Source organism: Phymastichus coffea, unplaced genomic scaffold, assembly GCF_024137745.1.
Source record: "Phymastichus coffea isolate CEN01 unplaced genomic scaffold, Cenicafe_Pcof_1.1 PCOF00158, whole genome shotgun sequence".
Lineage (NCBI taxonomy): Eukaryota > Metazoa > Arthropoda > Insecta > Hymenoptera > Eulophidae > Phymastichus > Phymastichus coffea.
In genome coordinates, this window is record NW_026706969.1 from 238,792 (window position 1) to 265,683 (window position 26,892).

At 47.3% G+C, this 26,892-nt stretch overlaps 1 protein-coding gene across 2 annotated transcripts; it reads right to left on the reverse strand.

Annotated features, from left to right (window-relative positions):
* Window positions 1–668: 668 nt before the first annotated feature.
* Window positions 669–25,654, reverse strand: LOC131672758 (dual oxidase). Of its 2 annotated transcripts, XM_058950194.1 has the most exons (19): window positions 25,371–25,654; window positions 17,756–17,836; window positions 17,513–17,674; window positions 16,651–16,838; window positions 15,002–15,206; window positions 13,976–14,142; window positions 12,147–12,383; window positions 9,583–10,028; window positions 9,122–9,323; window positions 8,203–8,532; window positions 6,996–7,220; window positions 5,795–6,217; window positions 5,401–5,713; window positions 4,313–4,687; window positions 3,265–3,482; window positions 2,656–3,117; window positions 2,416–2,571; window positions 2,204–2,332; window positions 669–1,394 (listed from the first exon to the last, which is right to left on the reverse strand). In XM_058950194.1, the coding sequence occupies exons 1-19, from the start codon at window positions 25,444–25,446 to the stop codon at window positions 1,266–1,268; spliced, it is 4,524 nt and encodes a 1,507-aa protein (XP_058806177.1). In that variant the 5' UTR covers window positions 25,447–25,654; the 3' UTR covers window positions 669–1,265. The 2 variants fall into 2 exon arrangements, with proteins under 2 accessions (XP_058806177.1, XP_058806178.1); XM_058950195.1 differs by lacking the exons at window positions 17,513–17,674; window positions 17,756–17,836; window positions 25,371–25,654 and having other exon boundaries at window positions 15,002–15,213; window positions 16,651–16,767.
* Between the last annotated feature and the right edge of the window lie 1,238 nt (window positions 25,655–26,892).

The window sequence follows — 26,892 nt, forward strand, 5'->3', positions numbered from 1 at the left end:
GCGTCTCTGTCTCTCTTGTGGGAAGATAAACGCCTCACTTTTTTACGCGCAAGGGTGTGTAATGAGATGGGAAACTGCCTCGAAATTTAGCGAGTTTTGGGACACGTCGCGCTGAAGGAATTGGCCTCGATACGATTACCTACGACAGTCATTGTCAATCGCTGCAGTCGAATGATTTTCTGAGCGCTTTCAACGACATGGCACCGATGAATATTTTTAATAATGACGTGTACCTCAATGCAGATTCACTAGATATGTATTGTCCGATTGATGTTACGCTGTGTGTGAGAACTCATTTTGTGAATGAACTTTCTACTTTAAGCAGTGCGTTGATGAAAAATAATCGATTGAGATCCCAAGCAGGGAAACATCTTTTTAATACGATCCTCGAATGACGAACAAAATTTAATAATAAAACTTTTAATATTTTTATCACGAGTATTGTTCTTTTATACACTTTTATTTCGAAAAACTGATGACACTAATGTTTGTATGGAGTACCTACGTACTATCAATAAACACCCATTGTTTTCTTCGGATTCTCGAGTAATACATGAGCAATTAGAAGGGCAGTAAATAATCAGGATCATCAAATAGAATACATGGATAATGCACAAATTTGAAAATCAATTTATTCAATTGTATAAAAAAACAAAAGACATAAAACATTATGCGTTTACGTCAAAAAATTTATTACCTATTGCATACATACAAGCATGTCAATCTTACATAAAAAAAAAAATTCCGCAATAATTTATTTAAGCGAAGAACGTAACAAACATGTCGGATATTTCTAATAAAATTAATTATTTATGCCTCGACATAACGAAGGGATAATCGCTCGAGGATGTATCTGAGGTAATAAAACTCTCGATATATATAAATTTTATAAAATATGCAAAATACTTTGATGTATTTGCCGTTAACGTATTGCGATGCGGGTAGGTTTGCATCTTCGGCAGATATGACTCGGCTCCTCTCGAGAAACTCCAAGAAAATCATTAGAAATTGAGAAGACGTGAAAAACAAAAACGAAAAAAATAAGACTCGTTCTCGCGATTGTTGTGTTCGTCGCGATATCTCGACCCGTTAGACTACAAACGAGTACGTAATAGAATAATCATTAAAAGTCTCACAACATACACACGCGAAACAATATTTACAAAGAAAAAAAAAAAATAATAATAATAATAATAATAATAATAGTAATAGTAATAATAATAATAATAATAGATCCTCATGGTGGTGGTCGTCTGCACGTCGTATCAGCCAAAATTCTCAAAGTGGTGGATGAAGTAGGGCAGCCTACGGCCTTTGTTCACCTCGTCGCAGGCGGACATGACGCTCTTTGTCAAAGGACGCGGTCCGCAGCTGAACACTCCGATTTTGCTCACCTGCGCACACAGCCACACGAACGATCCAATTTACATGACAATGGCAATAGTATGAGCGCGTATTGATTGGCGCGAACGGGGTGGTGCGTTAGCACGGAGGACCGAGGTGTTTGCGCTTTCTAAAATTCCTGCGGTGAAATTGACTGGAATTGACGTTATAAACGGGGAAAGCGACGAAACTCGTTAACGCGCCTTTTCGACATGGCGACTAGCGATAAATTGCGGATCAAAACTGCTTCGATCGAGGATTCGCTGCTTGACCGAGGAAAGGGAATTAACATTCGATCGATCGATAAATCACGCACGGATGCCAGCCGGGAAGTTATAGAAATGCTACCTTGCCATTGTTCCTCGAAACAAGCAAAACAAACTGACATTGATCTACAGCGCGAGTTTATCGACGCGCATTTTCTTCATAATCCCAGGCGAAGAACAACACAAGGAGTGTGCGCGCGGATAAAATTTTTCTCGAATTAGGCAAGAAACGCAAATGACCTGAGCCTCGGTTATAGCTGTCACGTGACATTAAACAAGATATGCTTTCGATTCACAACCAACGTCGCTGCGATTTTCGTACATTATGTAAAAATAAAAAAAAAATAGTAGCACGCGTGTACGGGCAAGCGACGCAGTCGTTCGAAATGCACTTTCACTTCGTGCACGCGAGTCAATGCGCTCGTGGAAAAGCACCTAATCAAGGTCAATTTTCCGATGAATGGCGTTTCCTTGCGGCGCGCAGCTCCCTTCCTTATTAATTCGAGTGGTCTGTCAAAGAGCTCACGCAAGGTACTAACCCGACGGATACTTACGTAGCTGTGCTTCTTCTGGACGAATTTCAAGAACGAGCACATGTCGGGTCGGCCGAAATGATTGATCGCTTTAAGTCCTGTGAATATGCTATTTTTCGACACTCTGTGGAAGTGATTCTCGCAAATGTACTGCAAGAGACAACCAAAATGAAATTGACGTATCGTCCACGGGGCGTCGAGGCGTCGAGGCGTCGAGAGATTGATGTACTTACGAGCATCGTCGTTCTCAAATCGAACTTGTGGAAGAATTGCGTTATAAAAATATGAATTTCCAAGACGTTCGTCACGTCCTTCCTCTCGACGTCCCGCAGCACGTCGATGAACCACTCGAAGTGCTTGTGCGACGGACATATCCACAAGAAGTAGACCTGATGAACATAATTACAAGATTAATCGAAGCGCAAACAGACTGCCGCTAATCAAACATGCGGACTCGCATGGACTTATCTGACCTTCTTGCAAGCGACGCCGGAGTATCTGTTGGTCGAAGTACCGAACACAAGATCGTTGAGCATCGAGGCGTAAGGCGTGACGCCAATGCCACCTCCGACCATAACAGCCACCTCGAACTTGTACCAATCCTGATTGCCACCGCCGAAAGGTCCTTCGATTCGGATCTTGGGCCGATCCTGCTCGGGATTGTAATTGCACGGATCGAAGTAATTCCTGAGCTTCCAAGTCCACGGTCCTTGGGCTTTGATGTGACACGAGAGGAAATTTTCGTGCGGAGCAGACGTCAGAGTGAACGAGTGGAACTCGTTCGATCGGAAGGCGCTGCACGCTAGACGCACCCACTGACCCGACAAGTACTTGAGGTTGGGCGGACGGTAGAACTTGATTTTGATGACGTCCGATGGCAACAGCTCGGTCTCGATTATGTCCAGAGCCATGTACTTGGTGCGCAGACTGACCACCTGCGGACAAGCGCGCGAACCTCTTATCAATCTGAAATCCTGCATCTCGATGCGGCTGATAGGCGTCCTTGGAGTGTGGCGCGCAGGCGATAAAAATGCATTTGGACTTGGTGCTCCGCGGGCGCGCGGAGCGAAAGAGATACTCGCCTTGTCGAAGGCGAAAATGATGGCCGGCCCGATGAAGAACAGCCAGAATCGCGGCGAGCCGGTCAATCTCGTCAAGCCGTGGATCAGGCAGAGCGCGTAAAGCGCGATGTACAGGCTGTGCGTGATCCAGAAGAATTTGTACGCCTTCTGCCTGATGGTCGGGTGCGCGAACACGAAGATTATCGTCATTATTATGAAGAGCAGTATACCCGTGGTTCCTGCAAACGACAACAAACAGAGGCAAACTTTATTGATTGAGCACGCGCCGATACGAGTCTCGGCATTCTCCGCTGATACTTGGACGATCGCCGTCAACCTCGGACACGCTCGAGCTTTCGAGGGAATACGCGTACGCGAATGAGAAAAAATTTCGGTCACGTCGATCGGTCGTGCGCGCGCGCGCGCGCGCCGGGGTCGGCGACCTCAATTTCGCCGCGTGCCGCGCGCATTACACGCTCCGGCCCGAATGAATAACGAGCGCGTTTTTATTGTGCTGCTCTCGCCTGAGTCGCGCCGGCGCGGGGACAACGGCTGCATGCGCGCGATGTACGCGCCGCGAGCGACGCGGCTATTAATTACCGGATTCGCGCGGGAGAAAGCTTTTTCCCGTTTCGCGCGACACACTTTTTCCGATCCGCCAAGTGGGTCGCGTTTACTTAACGCTTCGTTAAGAGCGCGAATTCGAACGGAGGCGATAGTGTCGGGGAAGAGGAGTGCGCCGCGAGTGAGATGCTATTTCTGTTGGCCGTAACTCGTAACTCGTCGCTCGGAGCGAAACACTCGATCGTTCTTCGACGCGTGGACGAATAATCGTGAAATTCCGAATTCTCGCATCGATCGTCGAGTCCTCGATGCCGGCGCCTGAGAATACCCAAATTCCACTGCCAAAGGAGAACGTTAACGTTTAATTTGCATCCGGCGTAGATTGCCGGCCTCGCGGGGAATGTCGGGGCATGTCGGGGAATGTCGGGGAATGTCGGGGAATGTCGGGGAATGTCGGGACTGGCGCTCGCTGAGAAGGCGCCGAAAAGACTCCGTTAGCGCTTACCCGTAACGGTCTCGAACAGCCAGAAAGATATGGTAGGCTTGGCGTCGCTGGCAAAGTTAATTTCACTGGTAAGGCAGCGCAGATGGGTCAGAGGCTGCGTCGACACGTGATAGAAGTTGACGATGTGCCCGACGCTGTGCAGCACCGAGAAGAAGCCAGCCGTGCACGCGACTATCTTGTGGAACTGGATGTGCGAGTCGAGCGGTATGTACTGCTGTATCGAGAACTCCTTGAGTTTCGTCAGGATGTTGCGGCACATCGTGAGCAGGAGTAAACTGTAGCAGAACGATATCGCCGCTGCCGAACCGCGGGTTATCGCTATCCCTACGCCCATTATGTGACGTAGATCCGTGTGCTCCGCCATGAAAGAGTAATCTGCGCACGGACCAATTCCATTCATGTCTTTCGAGAGATGATTGTGAGGTATTTGGGCAAGCGAAAAATTAATGCGAAACTTCTGCGAAATGTACGTGCCGACTTTTAATTGGCCGGCAGCCGATCGAAAAATAAGAGAATCTACGTTTTGGCCGGATTTTTATCATTAACGAAAAAAAGTCGAAAGTCCATGCCAGCAGAGAGCTATTCGATTGATATATCGGCAGAGAGTTTTTTACCGCACCAACGGATAACAGTTTTCCTTTTACAATCGAACTGCTCTAAGTGGCACGATGAAAATTGATAAATTGCCCAGAGAGCAAATGACGTAGCTATTGTGCGATGCACTCGAGACGAGACGTCTCGAGTAACTGTCAAACGGAGTCAATGTGTTTCCTGTACAATTAAATAACGAGTCAACCGTGCGATCGATCAAAATTACAGATAATTTTTATTATCTCGGATTATCGTAGGCACAAAGAAAGAAGGAGGATGGAAAAAAATCATATAGCATGCTAATAGACAGGCGCGTAGGTTATTTCTCAATCAGCGGCAACGGTTAGATATAATTATGATTGTACTGCGATTTGCTTGGCCGCGCCGCGCGACGGCGGCGGCGGCGGCGGCGGCGGCAATATCAATGAGACCGGTCAAATGATAGGCTTGCGCAACGAAAACAATAAATCGTTTGGCTTTTCGTTGGCGCGACTCACAAATGAATCTCTCGACGAACAGCACGATGGTGATCACATAAAAAATGAAGAGGTAGAATATGTTCTGGCGATTCTCCTCGAGGAAAGTGGACAACGCGTCCCACTGCTTGCGCAGCCACGACTTGGCGTCCTCCGGCGGCAGCTGATCGATGTGGAAGCTCGTCATTCGCGCCACGTTGGTCGACGTGTCGAGGAAATTCTGCTTGGCGCCTTTGCAATCCAGGCCTATCGCCACGAAGTCGCCCTTGTACTCCTTCATCATTAGCTTGAAGTCGGCGTACGTTAAAAAGTCTTTTCTCTCCAATCCCGCGCCCTGCAAAGCTTACGCGTACAGCAACCGCCACTGGGCCGTGAGGCGCGCGCTACGATACCACAGAGCTCGCACACTTCGTACCTGGAACATGCCTTCGATCAACTCGGTCACGTGGTCGTCCGACAGACTGGTGGTTCGCGCGATCTCGACCAACGATCTGAGCATTTCCGAGAGCTCTTCCTTGTCGATGACCCCGTTGCTGTCGTTGTCGCACATGTCGAAGATGATGCGCAGCTTGTCCTCGGTCTTGCCGCGCGAGAACAGCAGTACCGTGTCGAGAAACTCCTGGAAGGAGATGCGCCCGTCGCCGTCCTTGTCGACGATGTTGAACATCTTCTTCACGAACACGGCGTCGGACTTCATGCCCAGGGCGCTGGCGAATTCGCTCTTCGACAGCGAAGTGCGCATAACCGTCACCACCTCGCCGCTGTCGTTGTCTTCGGATCGCCGTCGTCTCTCGCCTGGACGCAAGCCGAAGGTTAACGAGTACGCCTCGCGGAAGAACTAAAGCGTCGATGGACAGAAACACACAACATTTCAACATTTATTGCAAATCGTCCTTTCCAAAGTTCTCGGCAAACAGCTTGTCGGCTCTCTTTTCTTTTTTTTTTTTGTTTTATCGCGGCTTTACGGGTGTTATTTGGAAAGCGATCTCGAGCCAACAGCTTTGCAAAAGCGACGGCGATAACGACATCGAAAATCTCGAGCTTGAGAAAGCATCGCGTCGCGGAGTTGCAAAACGAGTAGAACGTGGCAAGTTTGGTCGGACTGCCGCGAATTTTCGGACGTACGCGAGGAGTGTCGGTCAAAACTCTTTTCTCATGCCAAGCGCAATAAAGCGACTAGTCCGCAGGCTTGGCTTCGATGCGAGCCGCAGGTGTAACCCGACTGTAAAACAAGCTCAACGGACAAATCACATCTGTCTTGGCGCCGTATTGCATTACGAGCGGGCTCGTAAGCGAGTATCAACGTCGATATATAAGTCACGTTCACGCTCGATTAGACAAGATTATACGCGCGTAGCGGCTTGCAGAGGTCGCGGCACGTTTCTCTTGGACTGCACGCGAGAGCCCGACCAAACGATTAGCAGGTCGTTGAATAATCTGCCAAAACAAAGCCGCGCGAGAGAGAATTATCGCTCGGCGGCTCGCAATCGTACGGGAATCCCCGTAAATCAGCGGAGTTGAATGTCGCGCGCGTGGAATACGCAATTGCGCGCGCGCGCAAGCGGCTTTGGCGTAGGTTAAGGGGGGAAGGGGGGGGGGAGACAATTTATACCCACATGCTCGAGCTTCTTCTGTCGGCGCTCCTTGGTCTCCGCCTTGGCGAGCAATATGTCGCGATTCGTCTGCGATCGCGTGTAGTGCTTCTTGTGGGAGCTGAGGAATGTTTCGAGCTTGCTGATGAACTTGCGACGAGAGCCCAAGGAGTCCAGTTCCAATACCAAATCGTAGTCGCGAGGTATGCGCAAGAGAACGAGGCCTTTCGATTGGCCGCTCTCGGGCTCCTGCGAAAAGACAGTTCGCTTGTGTTTTCCAGAGTTAATTAACGAGCTTTGATGACGATGAGCGCTCAAGTCCTGAAAAAGGTTTCGCTCGATACACATATAATGAGAAAGCTTTTACAACGCGGTTCGAGAGATCGGCGTTTTCTCTTGCGGGTTTTATTGCGTTTAATTTGAGTACCGCCCCCCCCCTCCTCGTTATAACGACTCTCGCGATCGCAATGTTGCGGCAGGGCTCAATTTAAATACCGTTCCGAGTGTATACGCATGCTCAACGCGTTACGCGCTCGCGAAACTTTTCGGGCGTCAATGCCGGCGCGCCGCACTTTAATGATTCTTACGAAATGAACTGGCATGAATTATCTCGAGGCGCCGTCGCGTGGCGCTCGCGTTCTTGACTCGCGCCTGCCGTTCTTTATTTTCATTGCCGGGCCAGCGGTGCAATTGCTTTTTCAACAACTCCGAGCGGGTCACTTTTTCGAGCCGTCACTTCAAAGAAATGCTTTGTCCGGCGCTTCAGCCGTGTAAACGACAGCCCACACTTCGCAACAAGTGTTTCGCTCGTGACGCTTCTCCGCGAACCCGACAATTGCCAATCAGACAAGGCGATAATGATCAATTTAGCTACTTCCAATAAGCCTGTGATTAAGGTATTTTTTTTTGAAGGATACTTTTTCCTTAGCAACAGCAGCAGCAGCAGCAGCACCGCTGGCATTGATGTCGAGGCCTCGTCCGCGTGCAGCTAACAATCGTAGACTCCAAACGATCGATGATTATCGTTATGAGAAGTCCGTCGAAACGGCCGGGTAAACGCACATGGAAATCTATCGCGCTTGCCTTCGTAAATCTTGCGACCGATTGAAAACCCCTAATTAGCGCGGATGAGCTCGCAGGCATACGAGAGAGAGAGAGAGAGCAAAGTCGAACCAACGCGTCTTCAATGTTCAGCGATGCCGGTATATCGATTGCGCAGTCGCGCGCGTACCTGAGATTCCTCGATGGTGACGGTATTGACATCCTTGAAGCTGAACGTTCTGAGCATCTCGCCCTTGCGATCCACCACGTAGAGCGCCGGTTCGGGCCCGAACTTGACCTTGATCATACGCCGATGATTAGCGTGCAGCCACTCGCGCACAATCATCTTGTCGACGTAGATTTTGCCGTCGCCGTTGCGCTTCTGCAGCGCCTCTTGCAGGACTTTCAGACGACGCCGCTTGCGATTCTGCAGCTTGACCAAGCCGTAGCCCGCGCCCGCGCACAGGATTGGTATGAAGCCGAGGAATACGCACGCGTAGATGTAGACTAGTTCGCTACCCTGCGAATCGAGGACAACGCTCTTGAAGCTGAGTCAAATGCCGGGCGAATCGCGCAATTGCGCCTGCGGGTGCTTGTGGTCAACGCGTTTTGTATTTCAACTGGTCGCTAGCGTTGCCGCGCCACGGCAAGAGAAACGAAATTTACCGGGAGGAGCCATTTAAATATCCCTTCGGAAGCTCCGCGTCGTCTCCTCGGTTTTTCTTTATCGACTGAGACAAAAGAAACGGCTTTGCGGCGTACACTCGAAATTTACTCGAGATAAGCTCGTACCGCAAAAGAAAAGAAAAAAAGAAGAAAGCCGTACGGGCGAATTCATTTGCAAGCATTCGACGTGCGAGCGCATACATTGACGGTCGAAATAAGTGTCAACAGAGCCGCAGAGTCGAAGAAGAAGAAGAAGAAGAAGACGAAAAAAAAGGCTCTTTAGAGTGCGCCTACTTCATCCTACTCTTTGCGCAATCCGTTTTCTCTGGCACGCAGGCAGGTGCGCTTCCGCCTGCATAGCCAGAGTTGCGCAACTGTGATCGCCTATGCGCAAACGGCACGGAACGAAAGGCTTTCTTCGGCGTGCGCGCGACCGAGCTTACCACAAAGTAATCGTAGCGTTGAAGAGGCATACAAGGCTCTAAAATGGAGGAATTCAATTGATATGGCTGAGGACAAGGATCGCCGTCCTTCCAACTGAACACTTGTCGCTGTATGGCATCCGGACTGATGTCCGTCGTATTCGTTATGATATCCCACAAGGACACCCGCTTGATATCCTCGATCTCGCTTTTCGTGAAGATACTGCAACAGCGACAAAGCAGCGCGCATTCATTCGTCATATTCGTTTCCGCCTGCACGCGCGAAATCGCTCGGCTGCTGCAATGAGAGAGAGAGAGAGAGAGAGAGAGAGAGAGGAGAGAGAGAGAGAGAGAGAGAGAGAGAGAGAGAGAGAGAGAGAGAGAGAGAGAGAGAGAGAGAGAGAGAGAGAGAGAGAGAGAGAGAGAGAGAGAGAGAGAGAGAGAGAGAGAGAGAGAGAGAGAGAGAGAGGAGAAAATCTCACCCATTCTTATCGTTCTCGAACCAAAATCTATCGGCGTCCCTGAGCCTCAAGAACTGATCCTTGATCACAGCAGTGAAGAGCTGTCCGGGTCCCGTTGTCGACTCCAGCATTCCGCCCAAATAGACGTCGATGTTGTCCAAGTCGTTCGAGTATATCTCCATGAGGGTGCGCAGCAGCTCGGGATTGCGCTTGAACAGCTCGGGATTGATCTCGTTCCAAGTTTTGCGCGGCTCCAGGCCGAAGAAGACGCGAGCGGTGTTGTAGTCAGCGAGGCCGTTGTCGCGACCGCGCATGATATTGAGCGCGCCGAGGTCGCGCCGTGAGAACTCCATCGGGCCGAACAGGTTGTTGCGGATGTCCGTGCCGAGGAGATTGTCCTCGCGCTCGGCCACTTGCGACGACAGACCCATCAGCAGCTCCTCCACCGTGCTGTTGGCCAAGATTTCCTGTCAACAGAATTTCACTTTTTCTCGGCACCTCTCCTTGCGACACCGCTCCTCGTTTTATTCATTTTTCTTCGCTGCCAACCATAGCTGCTAATCATAGCTCCGCTCGCTCCATCCGACCGTCTATTCAAAGCTTTTCGACCTCTTCGAGCAATCTCGTTCGAACTACCCGGCCGAGTTATGGGCTCAATGTGAATTTTATCAATCCTCCGTATTTGATTTTTCCAAACGGCACGAGAAGGCGCCGACCGCTTCTTGCACCGAGCAACTGTGTGCATTGATTATTCAACCGGCAAAACAAACACTTGATACAATGCGGGAGTGAGAGAGAGAGAGAACAAAACGTTAGCAGGCGTCAAAAGATTCCAACTCGCGGTGCGCTGACAAGACAGCAGCGAGAGTCCTGTTTGGTTGCAAGTTGCAGGCTGTATAATTTCGTAACGAGCAATCGACAATTACGTATAATTACGGGACTAATTGCTTGCGTAATTATAAATTATACGCGGGATATCGTGGATGCACAGCGAAATAATTGCGTAATCCAGATGAAATGATTTTCACGAGGACGCGCCGTACGTCACGGTTCGATCGAGAAAGTAGGATACGCGCACCTGTCAAAACTTTCCAGCGTTTCTTTTTCCTCTCTCGCACTCGAGACCGCGAGGCTATTAGACGACTGGCCGCGGTGGGGCTTCGGGGTGGCGAGTCACAGTGCTGCACGCGTGCAAGCTTTACGGCCGTGCCGTAACTCCGCTGACTTACTTTCCCAAGAGCGCGATGTCGCTATTACGCGCCACGGTCAAGATGATCCGACGATAACCCACATCGGCCGGCCATCTCGCGTGTTTCCGCGCGCACCTCTTTCTCGAGACAACACGCTGCGACTTTGAACTACCTCGATGGCTCGATGATGATAAGCCGCGTTGTCGTTTTTTATTATTACCATTACTACTATCATCAGTCGTGCGCAAAGAACGCGATCGGCCCGGGGAAAAATCAGGAGTCCCTCGTTTTATTCTCGAGATAGATTTTCCGTTTCCTTGCCTTCCAGCTAACGATATTCCGGTCAAGTTTTTAGAAAGCTTCGGTCAGTCAGCGAATCTACAATTGTGTGCCGTTCGAGATTTTCTCTTATCGTGTGGATTCATTGTACGAGTGTAAACTAGGTGTTTCTTCAAAGAATAATAATAATAAAAATCCCGAGTGTATTTTAGTTGAACGCTAATTACGATTCATCATTTTTCTACACGCTGAATATTCTAATTTGCAACCGTACAATCAACCATTAAGAAAATGCAATACCGCGTAAATTTATTGCTGAATTATGAGGTTGAAAAAGGAAAATCGTTATGTATCTACGATGAAATCAACCGCACGGAGGCGCGCGATTATATTTGCTTGATTATTCATCAACTTCGCGCGTATCGCACGCGGAAAAATTGTTTTGATAATTCGCTCAATATTAATAAACTTTGTACGTAACGCGCGAGTATTATTTATGAGATGAATTCTTTATTTAATCGTGAGAGAATCAAAACGAATCCGCTTTATTGTAAAATCAGAAATTCCTTCGCGATGGCTACGAAATCACTGGATTCGATGCGCATCCGCGCATTATCATGATTTACGATGTAGGCAGCGTTAAAGAAGAATGATGCACCGATAAACCAGATTGATGAAGACCAGTTCGTTGCCGTGCAAGACAAGACACAAAATTTCAATATTTCCATCGCGCGAAAAGTCTCGACGAGTTATTCAAATTATTTCTTCTGCACTGATGGTCACTTTTTTTCGTCGCTACAAAAAAAAAAAAAAGAAAAACTGTCGTGCGGGATAAATATGACGTATGCACTTGTACGTGAGCTCGACACGCCTATTCGACGCTAAAGTAAAGCTCCCGCGTTATGTGTCTTTGGATCTCGACGGTAAACAGTTTTTTTTTCCTTCTTTCCATAATATTTGAATAACGCTTCAAACACAGGTTAATAATTATTGCGTGATCGTTGGATCGGTGGAAAACTGAGACGAAAAGCCTTTTAATGGGAAATCCGTGTATTTATTTTCGTGCGCGAAGGCTTTATTCGACGGTTAGATGGATTAAAAAACGGAGAAGCTTACATTGGAGTCCCACCAAGTAGTGCAAAGTCTGATCGCGGGTTCGCCGGTATTGGTCAATCGGTAATTGCACTGCTCGTCTCGCCTGTAAATGCCTGGAGGTATCATCGTGTGTCCAAACCTGAAGGCTGCACTTTGGAAAACGTGAGTGATACCCGGATGAAGATCGGGCTTGTAACCGTCGTAAACTGGCAACTGTTCACCCAGCAACGTCGGCAGGTACTCGTACATGATGATGTTCTGAAAACAACGGGATGAGACGGAGAAAAAAAAATTGGTTAGAACGTTTTCTCAGAACTGAAGGCGGCGCGAAATGATAGTGCACTCGCAATTAGATTGTCATTATTTTTTATTTTGCCACCGTGAAATCGTCTCGGCTTCGTTGCGGTCCGTCGTTTGGCACTTTTCCTGCTGACTCGCGCGGATGAGCGTCATTATTTTTGTAGGACGGCAATGAAAGGCCAATCGAAATGGCAATCGATAGAGTTCGGTTCTCACATCGACGAGCTCTAGTTTCAGAACGGTTAATTATAGCTTATTACAATGCTTGAGGCTTGGCCACATTATAAGAGGAAATTGTATCATATAAATAGACAATAAATAGCTTAGCAGACATCTGTTACTCGCCAGAGGCTATTAGAAAGCACTGCAGTTTTGCCTCAATTGAATTTCTCGGCAGCCGCTCGCGCTTCTACAACGTATTATTCGTCCTGTCGTTCGAAGCACACAGTCGTTAACAGCGCCACGCGAGCGCGCTTTTCTCTGCCGTCGATCGATCACTTTTCACCTTCGCGCATCCTTTCGCTACATCGTCCGTCGTGGCGACGAAATAAGATTAGCCAGTGAACTTGAAGGCGAGTAGAACAGCGAGGCCGAGCTTTTGCGCAATTTTCGGCAGCTGCGCGATAATAGACGATCGCTTAGATATACATCCACGAAGCTTTGCAGACTTGCTGGCGGCTCTAATTTGCGAAACACGCGTGATTGTAAAGCGATTAACGCGCGCCGTTACAACAGCCGCGGCACGTACGCGCCGGCCGCGTTAGAATGAGTTTATGTATGAGCTGTTTCGAAGTCCGCGACTTGCCAAGTAAACCTGTTAGATGGAAAATAATTGCCATGTGATTTTTGTTCTTTACGAACTATACAATGCGCCAGTAAAGAGACCTCGAGACACAGCGATAAGCGTCCAAGTTGCCAGCTGAGTGAAATTTCGAATTCAGCCACGTTGCGTAGAGAGTGAGAGAGAGAGAGAGAGAGAGAGAGAGAGAGAGAGAGAGAGAGAGAGAGAGAGAGAGAGATCGGCGTATGTTTTATTGGCTAACAGATTTATTATTCGGTCTTCCAATAAACCTTGCCAATAGGTTTCTTTGTCGTCGACACAAGCGTTTAGAAATAGCGAAATTTCGAAGAAAGAAACAATAAAGAACAGAGAGAGAGAGAGAGAGAGAGAGAGAGAGAGAGAGAGAGAGAGAGAGAGAGAGAGAGAGAGAGAGCGTCTCGGCTTTACTTCGCATAAAAAAGGAAATTAAAAAGAAAGAAAAAAAAAAACAATGACGACGTCACGCGCGTACGCCGGAAAGCCGAGGATACCGAAGCGAGGCTAAGAGAAAAAAAAAGCACGCGCTAAGTTTGACTAATATATGTCAAGTATATGCGTGAAACGTTTGCATGGAGCAATTAGGCGCGTCGCCTCGCGCGATCCGTCCATGTGCGAGAGCGTCACCGAAACGCGCTTGGGCTTCGCTCGACTTTTGCGCGCGAACGCGTCGCGAGATATACCCCGAGCCGCGGCTAATCGCATCGCTTTTCCATGCAGAATGTCGGCATACCTGTAGCGTTCCAACGACGATCCTTCGAGTTCTTTGGAAAATTTCCTCGTCCGACATGTCGGGATGCTCGTACTGCACGCGCGCTGCGATCACGTTGTGCCATCGGTAGAACAATATGCCAAAGACGAGGAGCGGTGGATGCTGATTAGTTCTCGGATCGCCTAATACTGGAACACGCGCGACGACGTCGATTAAACGCAGGAAAATCACGCTATCATTTTTTTTTTTGCGTTTTCTTTTTGTGGTAATAACACTAGCTCTTAGCCAGTCGTTCGTGAACATCGTTGAATTGAGTGGTGCCTGACCTCGTCGATCCGAGCAAAGCTTTTCTAACAAGAATCCCATGTTGAACAAAAAAAAAATAAAAACCATTCGGACTACGCTGCCGATGTTTTATTCAGCTGAGATAGCTCGCGCGCGCGCGCCGAGACAATAACTTATTCCCTTGTACGGCGGGAACGCCATTTCAACAATGCGCATGCAAGTGTATCAATTATATTACAAAGTCTTTCGCGCGCATTCTCTTGCATAATTAATGCGGATTACGTTTGGCTTCGGTGTGGCGCTTTTTTTCTTCTCTTCACTTTGGTTTCGTTGTGTTTTTTATTTTTTATTTTTCTTCCGTTCCAGTCAAGGTCGTGGCGTAGGTATAGGCGAATTAATTGAAACCGATCTTTTCTCTCTTTTTTCCTTTTCTTTTTTGCGTTACATGCAGCTAACAGTTTTGGATTGCGTAACCTGTCGATTATAAAAATAAACGAGCCGCACGAGAGTGATCGATGAATAGTTAAAAGTCATTATTGTCCCTAAACATTTTAAGCCCACAATCGCCAGTTTCCATTTCGATCGTAATGAGGTTAATGCATAAGAACCGTCTGTAGCATTTTCGTATTCGTTTTCACTTTTTTTTTTCTTTACGAAACCCAAACAAATAATTAACACAGCCGAACGTTCGATAAGATTTTCGATGAGATATCGAATGCTGCGCAAGATCCTTAGCCAACGAACAAACAGGTATATACTCACGATACAGTCTTTCGGGGCTGAGCGAGCGCATGACGTTCGGCACGGCGTTGTTGAAGAGCGGCGCGCGCATGGTGTTTCTCACGGGGAACTGCCTGGTGGGCTCCATGAGGAAGCTGCCGTTTTTGAAGGAGCGCATCGCGTTCGCCCAGGCCTCGCTGCTCGAGTATATGAAGCTGGCGTCGATCCAACTGGTCACTTTGTTGATCTGCAACCTCGCGTAATTACGAGCTATTTTTCGCCTTTGCTCTCTCTATCTCTTCCACGAACTCGGGCTGCATTCTTACGCGCGCACGCGCTGCGCCTTTACGTGCGATTGGAAAGCTCTTTCTCTTCGCGTGAATTGTATGTCGCCGACGTAAAATTGATCGATTTTTGCGCAACATAGAGAGAAAGAGAGAGAGAGAGAGAGAGAGAGAGAGAGAGAGAGCGTTTAGCGCCAGAGGCACGCTAATGTTGACCATTTCAGGATAATAGCCGTATTTATTTGGACGGTTTGTTGGCTCTGTTAATTTTTCGAGAGCAAATTTTTGCGCGAGAATCGGATCATCTTAAAAATTATAAGCCGTTCGGGAAAAACATTTGTCCGCAAGTCGAAACGTATAGGACGTTTGCGAGATGTAACGGAAATAATACAGACGATCTCTGCTTTTAATGGAGCGAACAGCCGAACAAAAAGAAGCGTAATCGAGAAAAACAAAACGAAGTAAAATAAAAACACGTACTTTGAAAAAAAGAAAAAAGTGAAATTGACTCGTCACATTGATCAATCAGTTCGCGTATAAAACCTCCTTGGCAACAATATCGCACGATTTCTAAGCGCCAGATGGTATTCTCGCCGCGACGCGCTGCCTGATATTGTGTCTCTTGTGTATAGCGCGTATACGAGGAGCGCGCATTCGGCAAATGCGACCGTGCGCGTTGTCGCCGTTGGATACCCGAGCATTCTTCCGGGTGGTCAGAAACGCTTTCCGGGCTTTTTCCCGAAGAAATTGCGCGTGTTTACACGCGGAAAATCAGTTGCGCTCACCATAAGACTTTCGTTGCCTCTGTTTTAGCCGCCAAGTGTTTCTCTTTCTTTTTATTTTAAAATCTTCAGTCTCGAACGATTTATCGACTCTTATAAAACGCTGAGAGCCAATCGATTAACCGAGCATGCAATAAATTCCGAGGCGAGAGAGACTGACAACGAGGAGAAAAAATATACGAGTATATATAGACTCTGCCTTGCAGTTGAACGATCTCTTTTCGGTCAGAGAACACGCTGGCAAAAGTCTCTCGAATCGACGCCAACAAATCATCCATTCACCACTGCACGCGGACAGCCCGATCACTTTGTGAGAAACGTTATTGTTGTTGCGAGATATACATGTTGATTGTAATTTATACAATTGGGAGAAAGTTTCGCCGACCGTCTTTTCGAACGAAGCAATTTTCACTCTTTTCCGAATGCACTTTTCAGCGCAACAAGATTCGACATGCCGGAACAATTTCTTTTTATTTTCTAACGAGTCGAGTTTTATTCATGCGACTCGATGACTGACGTTCGCGCAGATAATAAATAGTCGCCAGATAATCGCCAAGCTAACAATGAGTACTTGGTCGCGGAACAATACAATCGGATCGCAGTTTGAATCCGAGCGACGGCTTACCTGTTCACGCGGACTATTAGGGCTGCGTCCAGTCTGTCGATCATAGTCGGCGCGCAAGAACGGAATGAACTTATCGCCTTGGCAATCCTTATCGAAGACAGCATCGCACTTGTCCACGTCGATGCGATGAAACTCGATCGGGCATCCACTCTCGCTGCCCATTATTATCTCCGACGTTACCAATTGTCCTGTCAGAATTGCCAATCGAGGTTGTACTATATTGCGTTGGCGAAACCCTCATTAGCGCCACGGCGAATCTTTCGATGCACATTTCATAACAGCGCGGTTGAATCCGCGTCGAGTTCATTTCCGTAAACACGTTATATTTCAGGTCGACGGTGATTACTGCTACAATTGCCAGACGACTGATTTACTCGGATGCTCGTGTTCGTGAAAATTAATTAAAGCGAAAATAAGACGACTTGAACGCGAGTGCAACGATTCAGAAATGTAAATACATGTGCAGGTGGATGTGTCATCAATTAAGTTCATATTGTGGTTACACGCGAATGAAACACCGACACCGAGTAAATTGCTACAATGTGAGAAGAGAAACGTAAGGGATATGTCGGATCACGTGAAATTGCGAATAAGATATAAGCTTAATGAAAAGCAGGATATTTGCAGCGAACCGATCGAACGACAGGTGCATTTCTTCGAGTCACATCCAAATTCGCAAATGCTTCTGTCTGGTCGAGGGAAGAGGACACCTTCGAAATTTTTCACATACAAATGTTTGATGGACACCTCTACTTACGCCATTGGAGAATCAAAAATAATAGCACACTTGGATGTGTCTGTTGCAACTATCCTTTTTCATCCATCGACCCGACGTCGCAACGCATCCGAGACAACGACTCACCGAAAAAAGCAAAGAGGGCAGTTCTGTTGTTGACGGAGGGCAGCCCATCTTCGCCCTGCATGAACAGGTCACTGAGCTTGCGAGGCGACGGCCTGTCCTGGCCTGCCATCATGTAAACTCCATCGTTGTAAGCCGCCGGCGCCTTGCGTATCAGCCTGCTGTCTACGGATCGTTCAGCGCCGCGTTAAAAATCGAGCCCGCGATGCGAGATGCGCGGTAGGGAATCGCGCGCGATGTACTTGCCTACGGAGCCCCAGTCGGGATGCGCCAAATTGTTGTACCAGCCGTCGTAGCGCTGCTTTTCTACGTGCCCGCTGAAGGCGCCTGAAACACAGGGAACGGGCTTGTACTTGGAGGTGAGAACGGGAGCGATGCTAGAGCGGCGCGCACGGCGCGCACGGCGCGGCCGAGGTGTATAGAAGGCGCTACGATTGAGTAAGCAAGCGACTGTCGCAAGCGCTTCGTCGACAGAATTCGTTATGAGGGTTATATCACCGCGGCGATCTGGCGAAATTCGCACTCGCCGGAGTTCAAGGTCTAGGTGCCCGTCTGCCCGCGCGCAAACGCCTATGTAGCGTTCGGGGTACTTTCAGCTAATTGCGCGCGCGAGCTTTCGGCGCTAATTGCGTAATGAACGGGTTCGCTTTCGCGCAACGAGGCACGCCGTTATTACGCGCGACAAGGCTTAACAGCGGCTTCTCTTCTTTTACCTTTTCACGGGATTAGTTGGCTTGTTTTTTTTTTTTTTTCTTTTTTTTCGAAAGCACCTATCGAGAGTGAACGTAGAAATGATAACAAGCAGCGCCGATACCACGCGACAAGTCTCGAACGAGGCGGGTCCTTCGACCGGTTCTCTTTTTGGAGTAAGGAGAAAAAAAGTGATTTCACTGCACACAATTCCGTCGCGTGCAGCTTGCGAATGAAGGTGCGCTTTGGAGGCCGAGTTAAAACTATTATTACGTTACACTCGACTTTGTTTCGTATCTCTATCTCTCTCTCGCTCTTTTTGTCGCTCGTGTAATGACGAAATCGTAATGCGAGAGCGTTAGAGCGCAGCGACGACTCGAGCAGTTCGTCACTTGGTGTACTCATGGGGGTCTCTATCTTTTTAGCCACGTGAGGTCTACCGCAAGCGAAGCTATATGGCGAGTCTATATATATGTATATATGTATATACAATCGGCCTTCTGTCCTGGTTGCGGTTGCCAAGAGACAGTTGCTGCTGTGGTCCCATTTTTACCACTGCGCGCACCATTGGACTCCTAAAGCCATTCATTTGGGACTAATTTTTGATACTTTGTTTTTACGATTGTTTTTTTCTCGAATTACTGAGCGCGGCGCGTTTTTTTCCTTTTTTTTTAATATGTGGCTTTTCCCCGTTTAAGAAGTTAATTAAATTCAGTTATTCGTATTTTTTTTTAATTATTGATCTATAAGTTGGCAATACACGTTACACAATTACTTATCGACTTGTGCCATTCTACACCACTGTGCACCGAAAAGTGAAATTCGGAATTTTCATGCATTCGTAATATCATACTTCGGTGTATCGTTAGGTCCGGGATTGCTTTTCGTGTACGTGATATTATACATACCGAGGAAAAAACCGAGCAATCAAATTATTATTCCCAATAAAAACCGAATACACCAATCGATCATACAAAAAGTATGGAATTTACGTTTCTCTCCATCTTGAATTAATCAATACCTAATTCAAACGAAAATACTCGTAAACTCATAATTCATGCACCATGACCGCTATGCAATTTATCGCGCTGCCTTACGCTTGATAATCTTACGCAAAGCTACTTCAGACAACGGAGTAAGACAAGCCTCGTGTAGGACGTCACAAGTGCAGGCGCGCGCGTCGTGAATAAACGACGTGAATTAGGATAGTGGCGGCGTGATATACCTAAAGACACGAGGACGTTTCAAATAATTTAGCGCGAGGGGGTTTCTCACATCGCTGCGCCTCGAATTAAAATGCATCCGGGTTACTATTCGAGCACAAGAAATATCTATTATCGATTCATTTTTTCCAAACGTTAGAAACATGTTTTCGCGTGCGCGCGTGAAAAGCAATTACGACCTCGCATATACGGTGAAAATAATTCCCCTGCTCTCTCGCTCTCTCGCTCTCTCTCTCTCTCTCTTTTACCGAGAAAACGCAGGCGAAAATGTTTTAACACTGTATTTAGAGTAGCAAGCGAGATATGGCTTTTTGAAGACTCGCTTACGAGCATTTTTTTAAGTGTTTTTCCGGCGCATACTTTAAAATTCACGGCTGCCCCTTTAACTTTTTTTTACCGAGTACCAAGCTAATACCAGCTTTGAGACTTTTAACGCTAATACGATTTATGGCTGCACTAAAAATTTCTGGTGTGCATTTCTTTGCGTATCAGCGACTAGAATACTAGCAGTCGAGTGATTTACCGCAATTGGAAAATAGCTGCTGCTTAATATATTGATTGGTTTGTCAAAATGAGGCACGCAAATTTACCCATAAATTTCTCCTTGAACAAGTACATACAATCTCGCAATGTATTTTCGAGCGCGCGCAACTGCAAATCTGCGAAGACACGTCGAATAACGTGGAATAATGTGGCGCGCGATTAATTAACGATTCGACCGCGCGTTCTCGCCACGTGCCAAATGAACGTGCAATCAGTCGATTTCAATTATACAAACTTAATGCGACGCCGAGGCGATCTTATCGCGCCCGGATGGGTATTTAAAACAACTGCATTAAAATTGTAAATGAAATAGCTCGCGCCAATTGAGCTATTAGTTATAAGATCAAGGATATAAAATATCGCTTTTGAAAATGATAGGCTCGCGTCCAGCAGTTCACATCGGCCGTTTCCTTAATTAAATTAGAATAATGTTTCATCAAGGTCGATATGAATGATAGGGAATGAAATTATAGATTTGCAAAGAGCTCATGCGTGTCTATGTAATTAGCACGAAAACTTAATGAGCGTTGTTTCTCAGATATTTACCAAGGAAATCGTCGCCGCGGCGGACTCCGACTGAATACTGCATCATCGATCAATCTTTCGGTTCCAGCTAATAAAGTTGGTGTTCAATAAAGTATATTGTCGAACAACCCATTACCGCCGCCAATTAATAGTGCAGCAAACTGGTTTTTCACTCTCTTTTCATTCAAAAACAATGTCTCGTGTGTTTTTACCAGGCGCGCCGTTCTCGTCGGAAAAGCCGGGCTGCGAGCGTCGCTGACGTAACGTCGAAAAATCCAACCAAGCTTGTGTTTCCTACGCTAGTTCCGCGATATCTTTCGTGCGCGTTACCAAATCGGCTGATCGATCGGTATTTTTATTTCGGACACGACAACGCACTCGCCTTACCCTGGATCGGACACAGCTGCTAACTCACAATAACTGCAAGCTTATCAAGCTTTCCTGATTGCCTCGTCAGATAATATTTCACAATGCTAAACCACTGGAAGGTTCTCAGCCTTGTATATACTTTTCCTTTCGACGGAATAAAAAGAGCCTTGCAGTAATTAGTCGCGCGCGCGGATCATAAAATTTAATAATGCAATCACGACCGAGACTGAGATCATATGCGCACACACGCCAAGTGCACTAGGTTAAAAGTCCAGCTTCAGAAGTAAAAAAAAATTTTTTTTTCAAGGTCATTTAACCTTGAAAATCTCGGTCTGTCGATCGCGGCCGAAAGCGAAAATCTCGAGAAAATTTGACGGATCTCGCGACGACAATCAAATCGTCCGCGCGGCTTTGCCAAGTAACGTGCAGAGATATCGGCCGTTCACCGATCGCCGTGTGTGTATCGCGGAAAAAGGCCTGGAGCAAATCGATGAAGCGATCGTAATTCGCTCTCTCTTGAGAGAGAGAGAGAGAGAGAGAGAGAGAGAGAGATCTCGTGCAAAACGCGGAACTGCCCGCGGCCAGATCGAGCCTTGTTCGGCGCACGCATTACGTATATACGCATGCATAGACATCGATCGCGTACAAGCCACAGGTGAACGACACTTTCGCACATTTCGACGTGACTGGGCAAAAGCCAGTTGCACGCGGTCCGGTACTTTGAATCTCGTTTCCTTTTATTTTGGGAAGGCGAATCACTTGTTTAGAGAGAGAGAGATCGATTGGTTAATCTCGACTCTGCCGAGTGTTTGACCTTTGACATAGCTGTAGCCTTAATACGTACACGCTTGAGATGTATACGGTGAATGAGTCGAATGTCAAGGAGGATGAATCGGTGGAATTGAATTGGAACAGAAACGGCATTGATCAATTCAGCACTTTCCCGTGTGTATAGGATTTCTCAACGTTCCGAGCAATAGTTTTCCTCCCTTCGATGTCAATGTTCGGCTCGACTATTTCATACTACTTTTCTGGATCGATCCCTTCTGCTTTCAAAATCTCGACATTGTTATTTGAAAGATTATATCATAGATTTAGTGAATATTTATACACTCGACGCGAGAGAATACGCGGGTGAGTGTCTGTCAGTTCTGTCAAAATTTTAAATGACCTTTCAAGTTCGTCGCGATTTACATAGCGCGAAGCGCACATATACTTGCACGGCCACGTTTTTTTATACGTACACCTAGTCGCCGTAAGTATCCGGTTCCAGTCATCATCGTTGCTTCGCTTTTCATTTTCATCAAAAATTCTGGCGGCCGAACGAATCGTCGCTAGCGTCGTAAGCTGATTCCTCGCAAACACATCTAGACAAGCGAGAAGTCTGGATTAGAGACAAGCAGTCCTCGTAAATGCTAATTACGTTTGATGCAGTGTGCTTAAAAGTCGCGTGAAGGATGAGGCTTTTGTTACGAGCAGCTTCTCTTCCCGAGGAGAGCATCCAAATGGAGTCACATTTTTCTTATTTTCTTTACGTAACGCGCGCGCTTTCTTTTCCTCCTGCGTTTCCATTAGATTTTTATCTCCGAGTCGCGGGATCGCTGAATCGCTTTACAAGTCAATTCCAGTTATCTCCGTCGGATTTTGACGGGCGTAGCGGCGAGCTTTATGCAATCGCGCGATTCCTCGAGCGAATCCAGATTGATACGAGCGTTTCGTTAAGCAAATGAAAGTTTCGCGGGATGACGTGGAAATTAAAAGTCGGCCGAATTGCAACGCTAGAAAATGCAGAATGGAACGCCCTTGCACTTATGATAATTAATAAGGTCAGATAATTAGGAAAAGCCTCATCAACGTTACACGAAACCTCGTAAAAAGCTGCAATATACTTATGAGAAAAGCCTTCGCTTTTCGAGTTTAGCCGTATATCACCTCGTAAAAACGTATTTTATATACAGCCCCGCCTCGAAACTTAGTTGTAAAAAAAAAGAGAAAGAAACCTCGCGAAACGCTTGCTTAGGCTACTTTGAGAGGGAGAAAAAGATCTACAGCATGCATAATGAATCCGGCATCTTGTGAAAACATATTAAAATGCATATAGCGTCGAAACGAACCATAAATGCCGAGATGCGTGTATATAGCGAAATTATACAATAGCGCGCACGAGACTTCATTTTCGTTTCATTTGTGCCGCGCGCGGCGACGATTAATATGCCTGCTGATATAAATCAAACGTAAGTTTGAATATTTTTCAATTTTGCTATATCAGTCTAGCTGGCAATGTAAACGGCAGGTTCGGATCGCGTCAATCATTACCAACGCATTCACTCCTGCCTGCGTGACTTTCTTCGTGACTAAACATTTTAACTTTCGGAAACGCATAAAATGCATTTCAAAGAGTTATACTTCCACTTCGGATGATCGTGCGAAAAATTGCCTTCGTCCGTCGACAAACGAGCAGTGCTCATAACGAAACGCTAACGAAAAAAAAGGAAAAAAAATTAGGCACGCCTCTCGACGAAAACAAAAAAAAACAGCTCCATTGGGCCGTAAAAGTAATACTGCCACTTCGGTAAGCTCCTCGACGAGTCTCCGGCATTTCCAAAGCTTTCGAAAGCCAAAAACGAAAAAGAAAACGAAGCGGACGGAATCGCGAAAATTCTGAAATTCAAGGTGACTTTCTCCCCTTAAACCGCGTACTCGTGCGTTCGAGACGCGCTTCGATTTTCAGAGCCGTATTCAAGTATATATATATATATATATATATATATATATATATATATATATATATATATATATATATATATATATATATATATATCTGCCGGCTGACTGTTGCTCTACACTGGCGACTCCGTTCGCTCTCGAAGAAATGCCATCGGCTTCATACCAGCGGCGTCGACGACTTTCACGCGCGAGCCCGAACCTTTTTTATCCTCGCCGGCGCATCTGCCGAGTCTTTTTTCGGATCCTGCCTCGGCAGCGCTTAACGGTTGACGACATTCTGTCAAGATTCTTTTTTCGCTTCTCGATGCTTTTTATTTCCATTGCTAATTGAGTTCTTTCTCGCGAATTTTTCATTGCGAAAGCTTTATTTTTATACTTATTCTTTTCTCTTTTATTGTAACACATTCGCAAAACTCGCGACATTTTTTCTCGAATTAGCGGTGATATTCGCGACGAGGCGTTAATCGGTTTATGGTGCCTCGAAAAATCTTGGGATGCAGAGACCGCCGTGCCAGTCGGTCTCTTTTGGTATTACACGATATCTAATGTGCAATATTCAACGAATTATTTTAATTATTAATCGTGACCTCATTCCTCGATTTTTTTTCACGCGGCAGCCTTGTTTCCGGAGCTTTTATGTAACTGTGTGTACCGATCACAGCTCTAACGAATTTATAAATCGTTCGAATTAATAAACATCGCTTATTAATTACCCGCTCAACGAGGGAAGATGAAATGCTTGTATTGGGAATGACAATCTACACCGTCATTACAAATTCTGTATGAAAAATTAACTGTATTCGGTTCGTACTTTCCGGTAAAAATAATCGTTTTCTTTCTCGAAAAATTCATCACACGACAGTGCGTACAAAGCTGTTATCTCTTAATGGGCAGTATAATGACATTTTATCGGCAACAAAGCGACACTTTATTGCTTTTGTCTTTAACGAACGTCTATAAAATCGGGCCTTTCAAGCAGGCTGTGCGGCATGGGCGAGAGCACGTCCCATAAAGAAGCAGCGAGTAACGCTAGAAGAATTTGATTACATAAAAGCGTGTGTGCGTAGCCGATAATTGTTGCTCGTCTAGTGTATTACAATTACCGAACCTCGTGTCGACGTCACTATTGGCGTAGTTTACGAACGATTATTCTCCGAGTGTATTGCAACGGATGATCAATTGACAGCCCCGATTTTATACTCACTCTTCCACGGTGAATTATCGACAGTGGACCGTGGAATGTACAATCGAAAAGTGATTTTCTTTAGCCATTAATTCGATCTACACACGAGACCTACTTGAAGCGTCGATATTAACCACGTAAACTTTCGCGTGCGCCGAAGAAAAGACGCGTTTCGAGAGATCCAATCATCATTGCCGTCATCGTCACCATCGACCGAGGCTCTATCGCTCGAAAGCAGCATCGGTCACCGAAAGCGAACGTATCGTAAAAAAGGGACTCGACCGCGCGGATACGCCGTCATGATACCTTCGCAGCCTAAAAGAAATAGAGGCAGTCTGCTTCACTTCTCAAATTGAGTCGTGCTGTTACGTTATTGGACGTTTAAACGCACAGCTGTGCGCGCCAAGTTAATGACCCGTGCAAGAGCAGCCGACAATGCCTCCAATGCTTCCCAAAGTCTACGGTGTTCGCTTGCGTGCAGCGCTTACGGCCTCTTCCTCGGTGCGAACGTCGTCTCGCATACGCAAACCTATCGGGTGGACGAGGATCGGAATGCTCGCGGGAAAGCGAGGGCCGAATAAAATGGGAAACGCGAGCTTACCAGTCGTCGCGACGAACGCCAGAAGCGCGCAAAGCGCCACGGTAAGCGGTCCCGGCAGCAGCAGCGGCAGTGTCATCGTCGTCGTCGTCGTCGTCGTCGTGATAGGCCGGCGTGAACCGGACGCACATCGTCTTCGACTCTCGCTGCTGCGCGCACCTTAGTCACCTCTCTCATTCGAGCACCACGCGGATCGTTCGGGTCGACGGATTCGTTATCGGCCGCATGCCCCTCGTGCCGCGCACTCGCGTCGACTGGCGCACAGCACGCGCGCAACTCCGCTTCTTCGGACCGCGGCGCGACTCCTACTATTGCGCCTTCTGCGCCCCACTCTCTCTCTCTCTCTCTCTCTCTGCTCCGCGCGACCCGCTCGCAGGTGAGAGAGGGATATCGGGCAATCGCATTGTAGCCGAGGATGCGGGCTGCTGCTGCTGCTGCTGCCGCCGCTGCTGCTACCGCGGTGAAAGTCCTCCGGCGTGTGGGCACACGCGGCCACGCGGCCCGAAAACCGCTTTGGGAGGAATTCTCTCTCTCAATCTCTCTTTCTCTCTCTCTCTCTCTCTCTCTCTCTCTCTCTCTCTCTATCGTTCGTCTTTCGCCGCTCGACGGACAGATTCGTGGAGATGAACAGCCGCAGAGAACAAGAAATACAGTGTCGACTTTTTCTTTTCTCCTCGACTGCGGATGATCGATCGATCGTTGATTTTTGTCACCTGATAAGTCGCGTGCGGGGCGACGGGGGAATGAATACATCTTTTTTTTTATTTGTATTCCTTCCATCGCGAGAAAGAGGTTCCGTACGGTATATACACCGCTGCCGCGCATGGGAAGCGCTGAGTCACGGTATACATGCGATTCCTGTAATGGGAGAGAGAGAGAGAGAGAGAAAGGTTTATAAAGTTTCTAGGCGGGCGATGATGTATCGCTAATTACGATGGCGGGCTCGTTATACCGGATCCGCGACGCAACCCTGATTAGGGTTCATTTCGACGAAACGCTTCAATCACAATGGGGAGATCTCTGAAATCAATCGCGAAAGTAGACTTTTGCCACAATCTCTGGGATCGATTTTCTCGACGCGTGCCTTGGAATCCCGAGAATTTTCAGCGAACTTTCGCATGGGAGCCGCGGTCGCACCATATGATTCGCGCGAATGATCGAGGGACGGTGAAGAGGGGGAAAGGCGACTCTATCACCCAGCAGCGATTGCCTAATGTTGCATTGAAAATTTGACCGGCGGGCTGCGTGACGCGTACGAGGAAAGACGAAACGCGCCGCGCGTCTTATGTAAGCGCCACCTCTCAACCATCACTACCGATAAATAATATATCGGCCACACGGGCCAAAAGTACGCGAGCGAATCGCGAAGCCCGCGCGCTGTCAATCATCTCGCGCTGCAGTAACGCCAGAGTGGCGGGAACGTTAGAAAGTGTCGTAAATTATCGGCGCGAGACGTTATTTTAACGGGCGTTTCGGCTTATTTGTGTTCCTAGATGCGAAATTGCTGAACGCGCGCGCGCGTTAT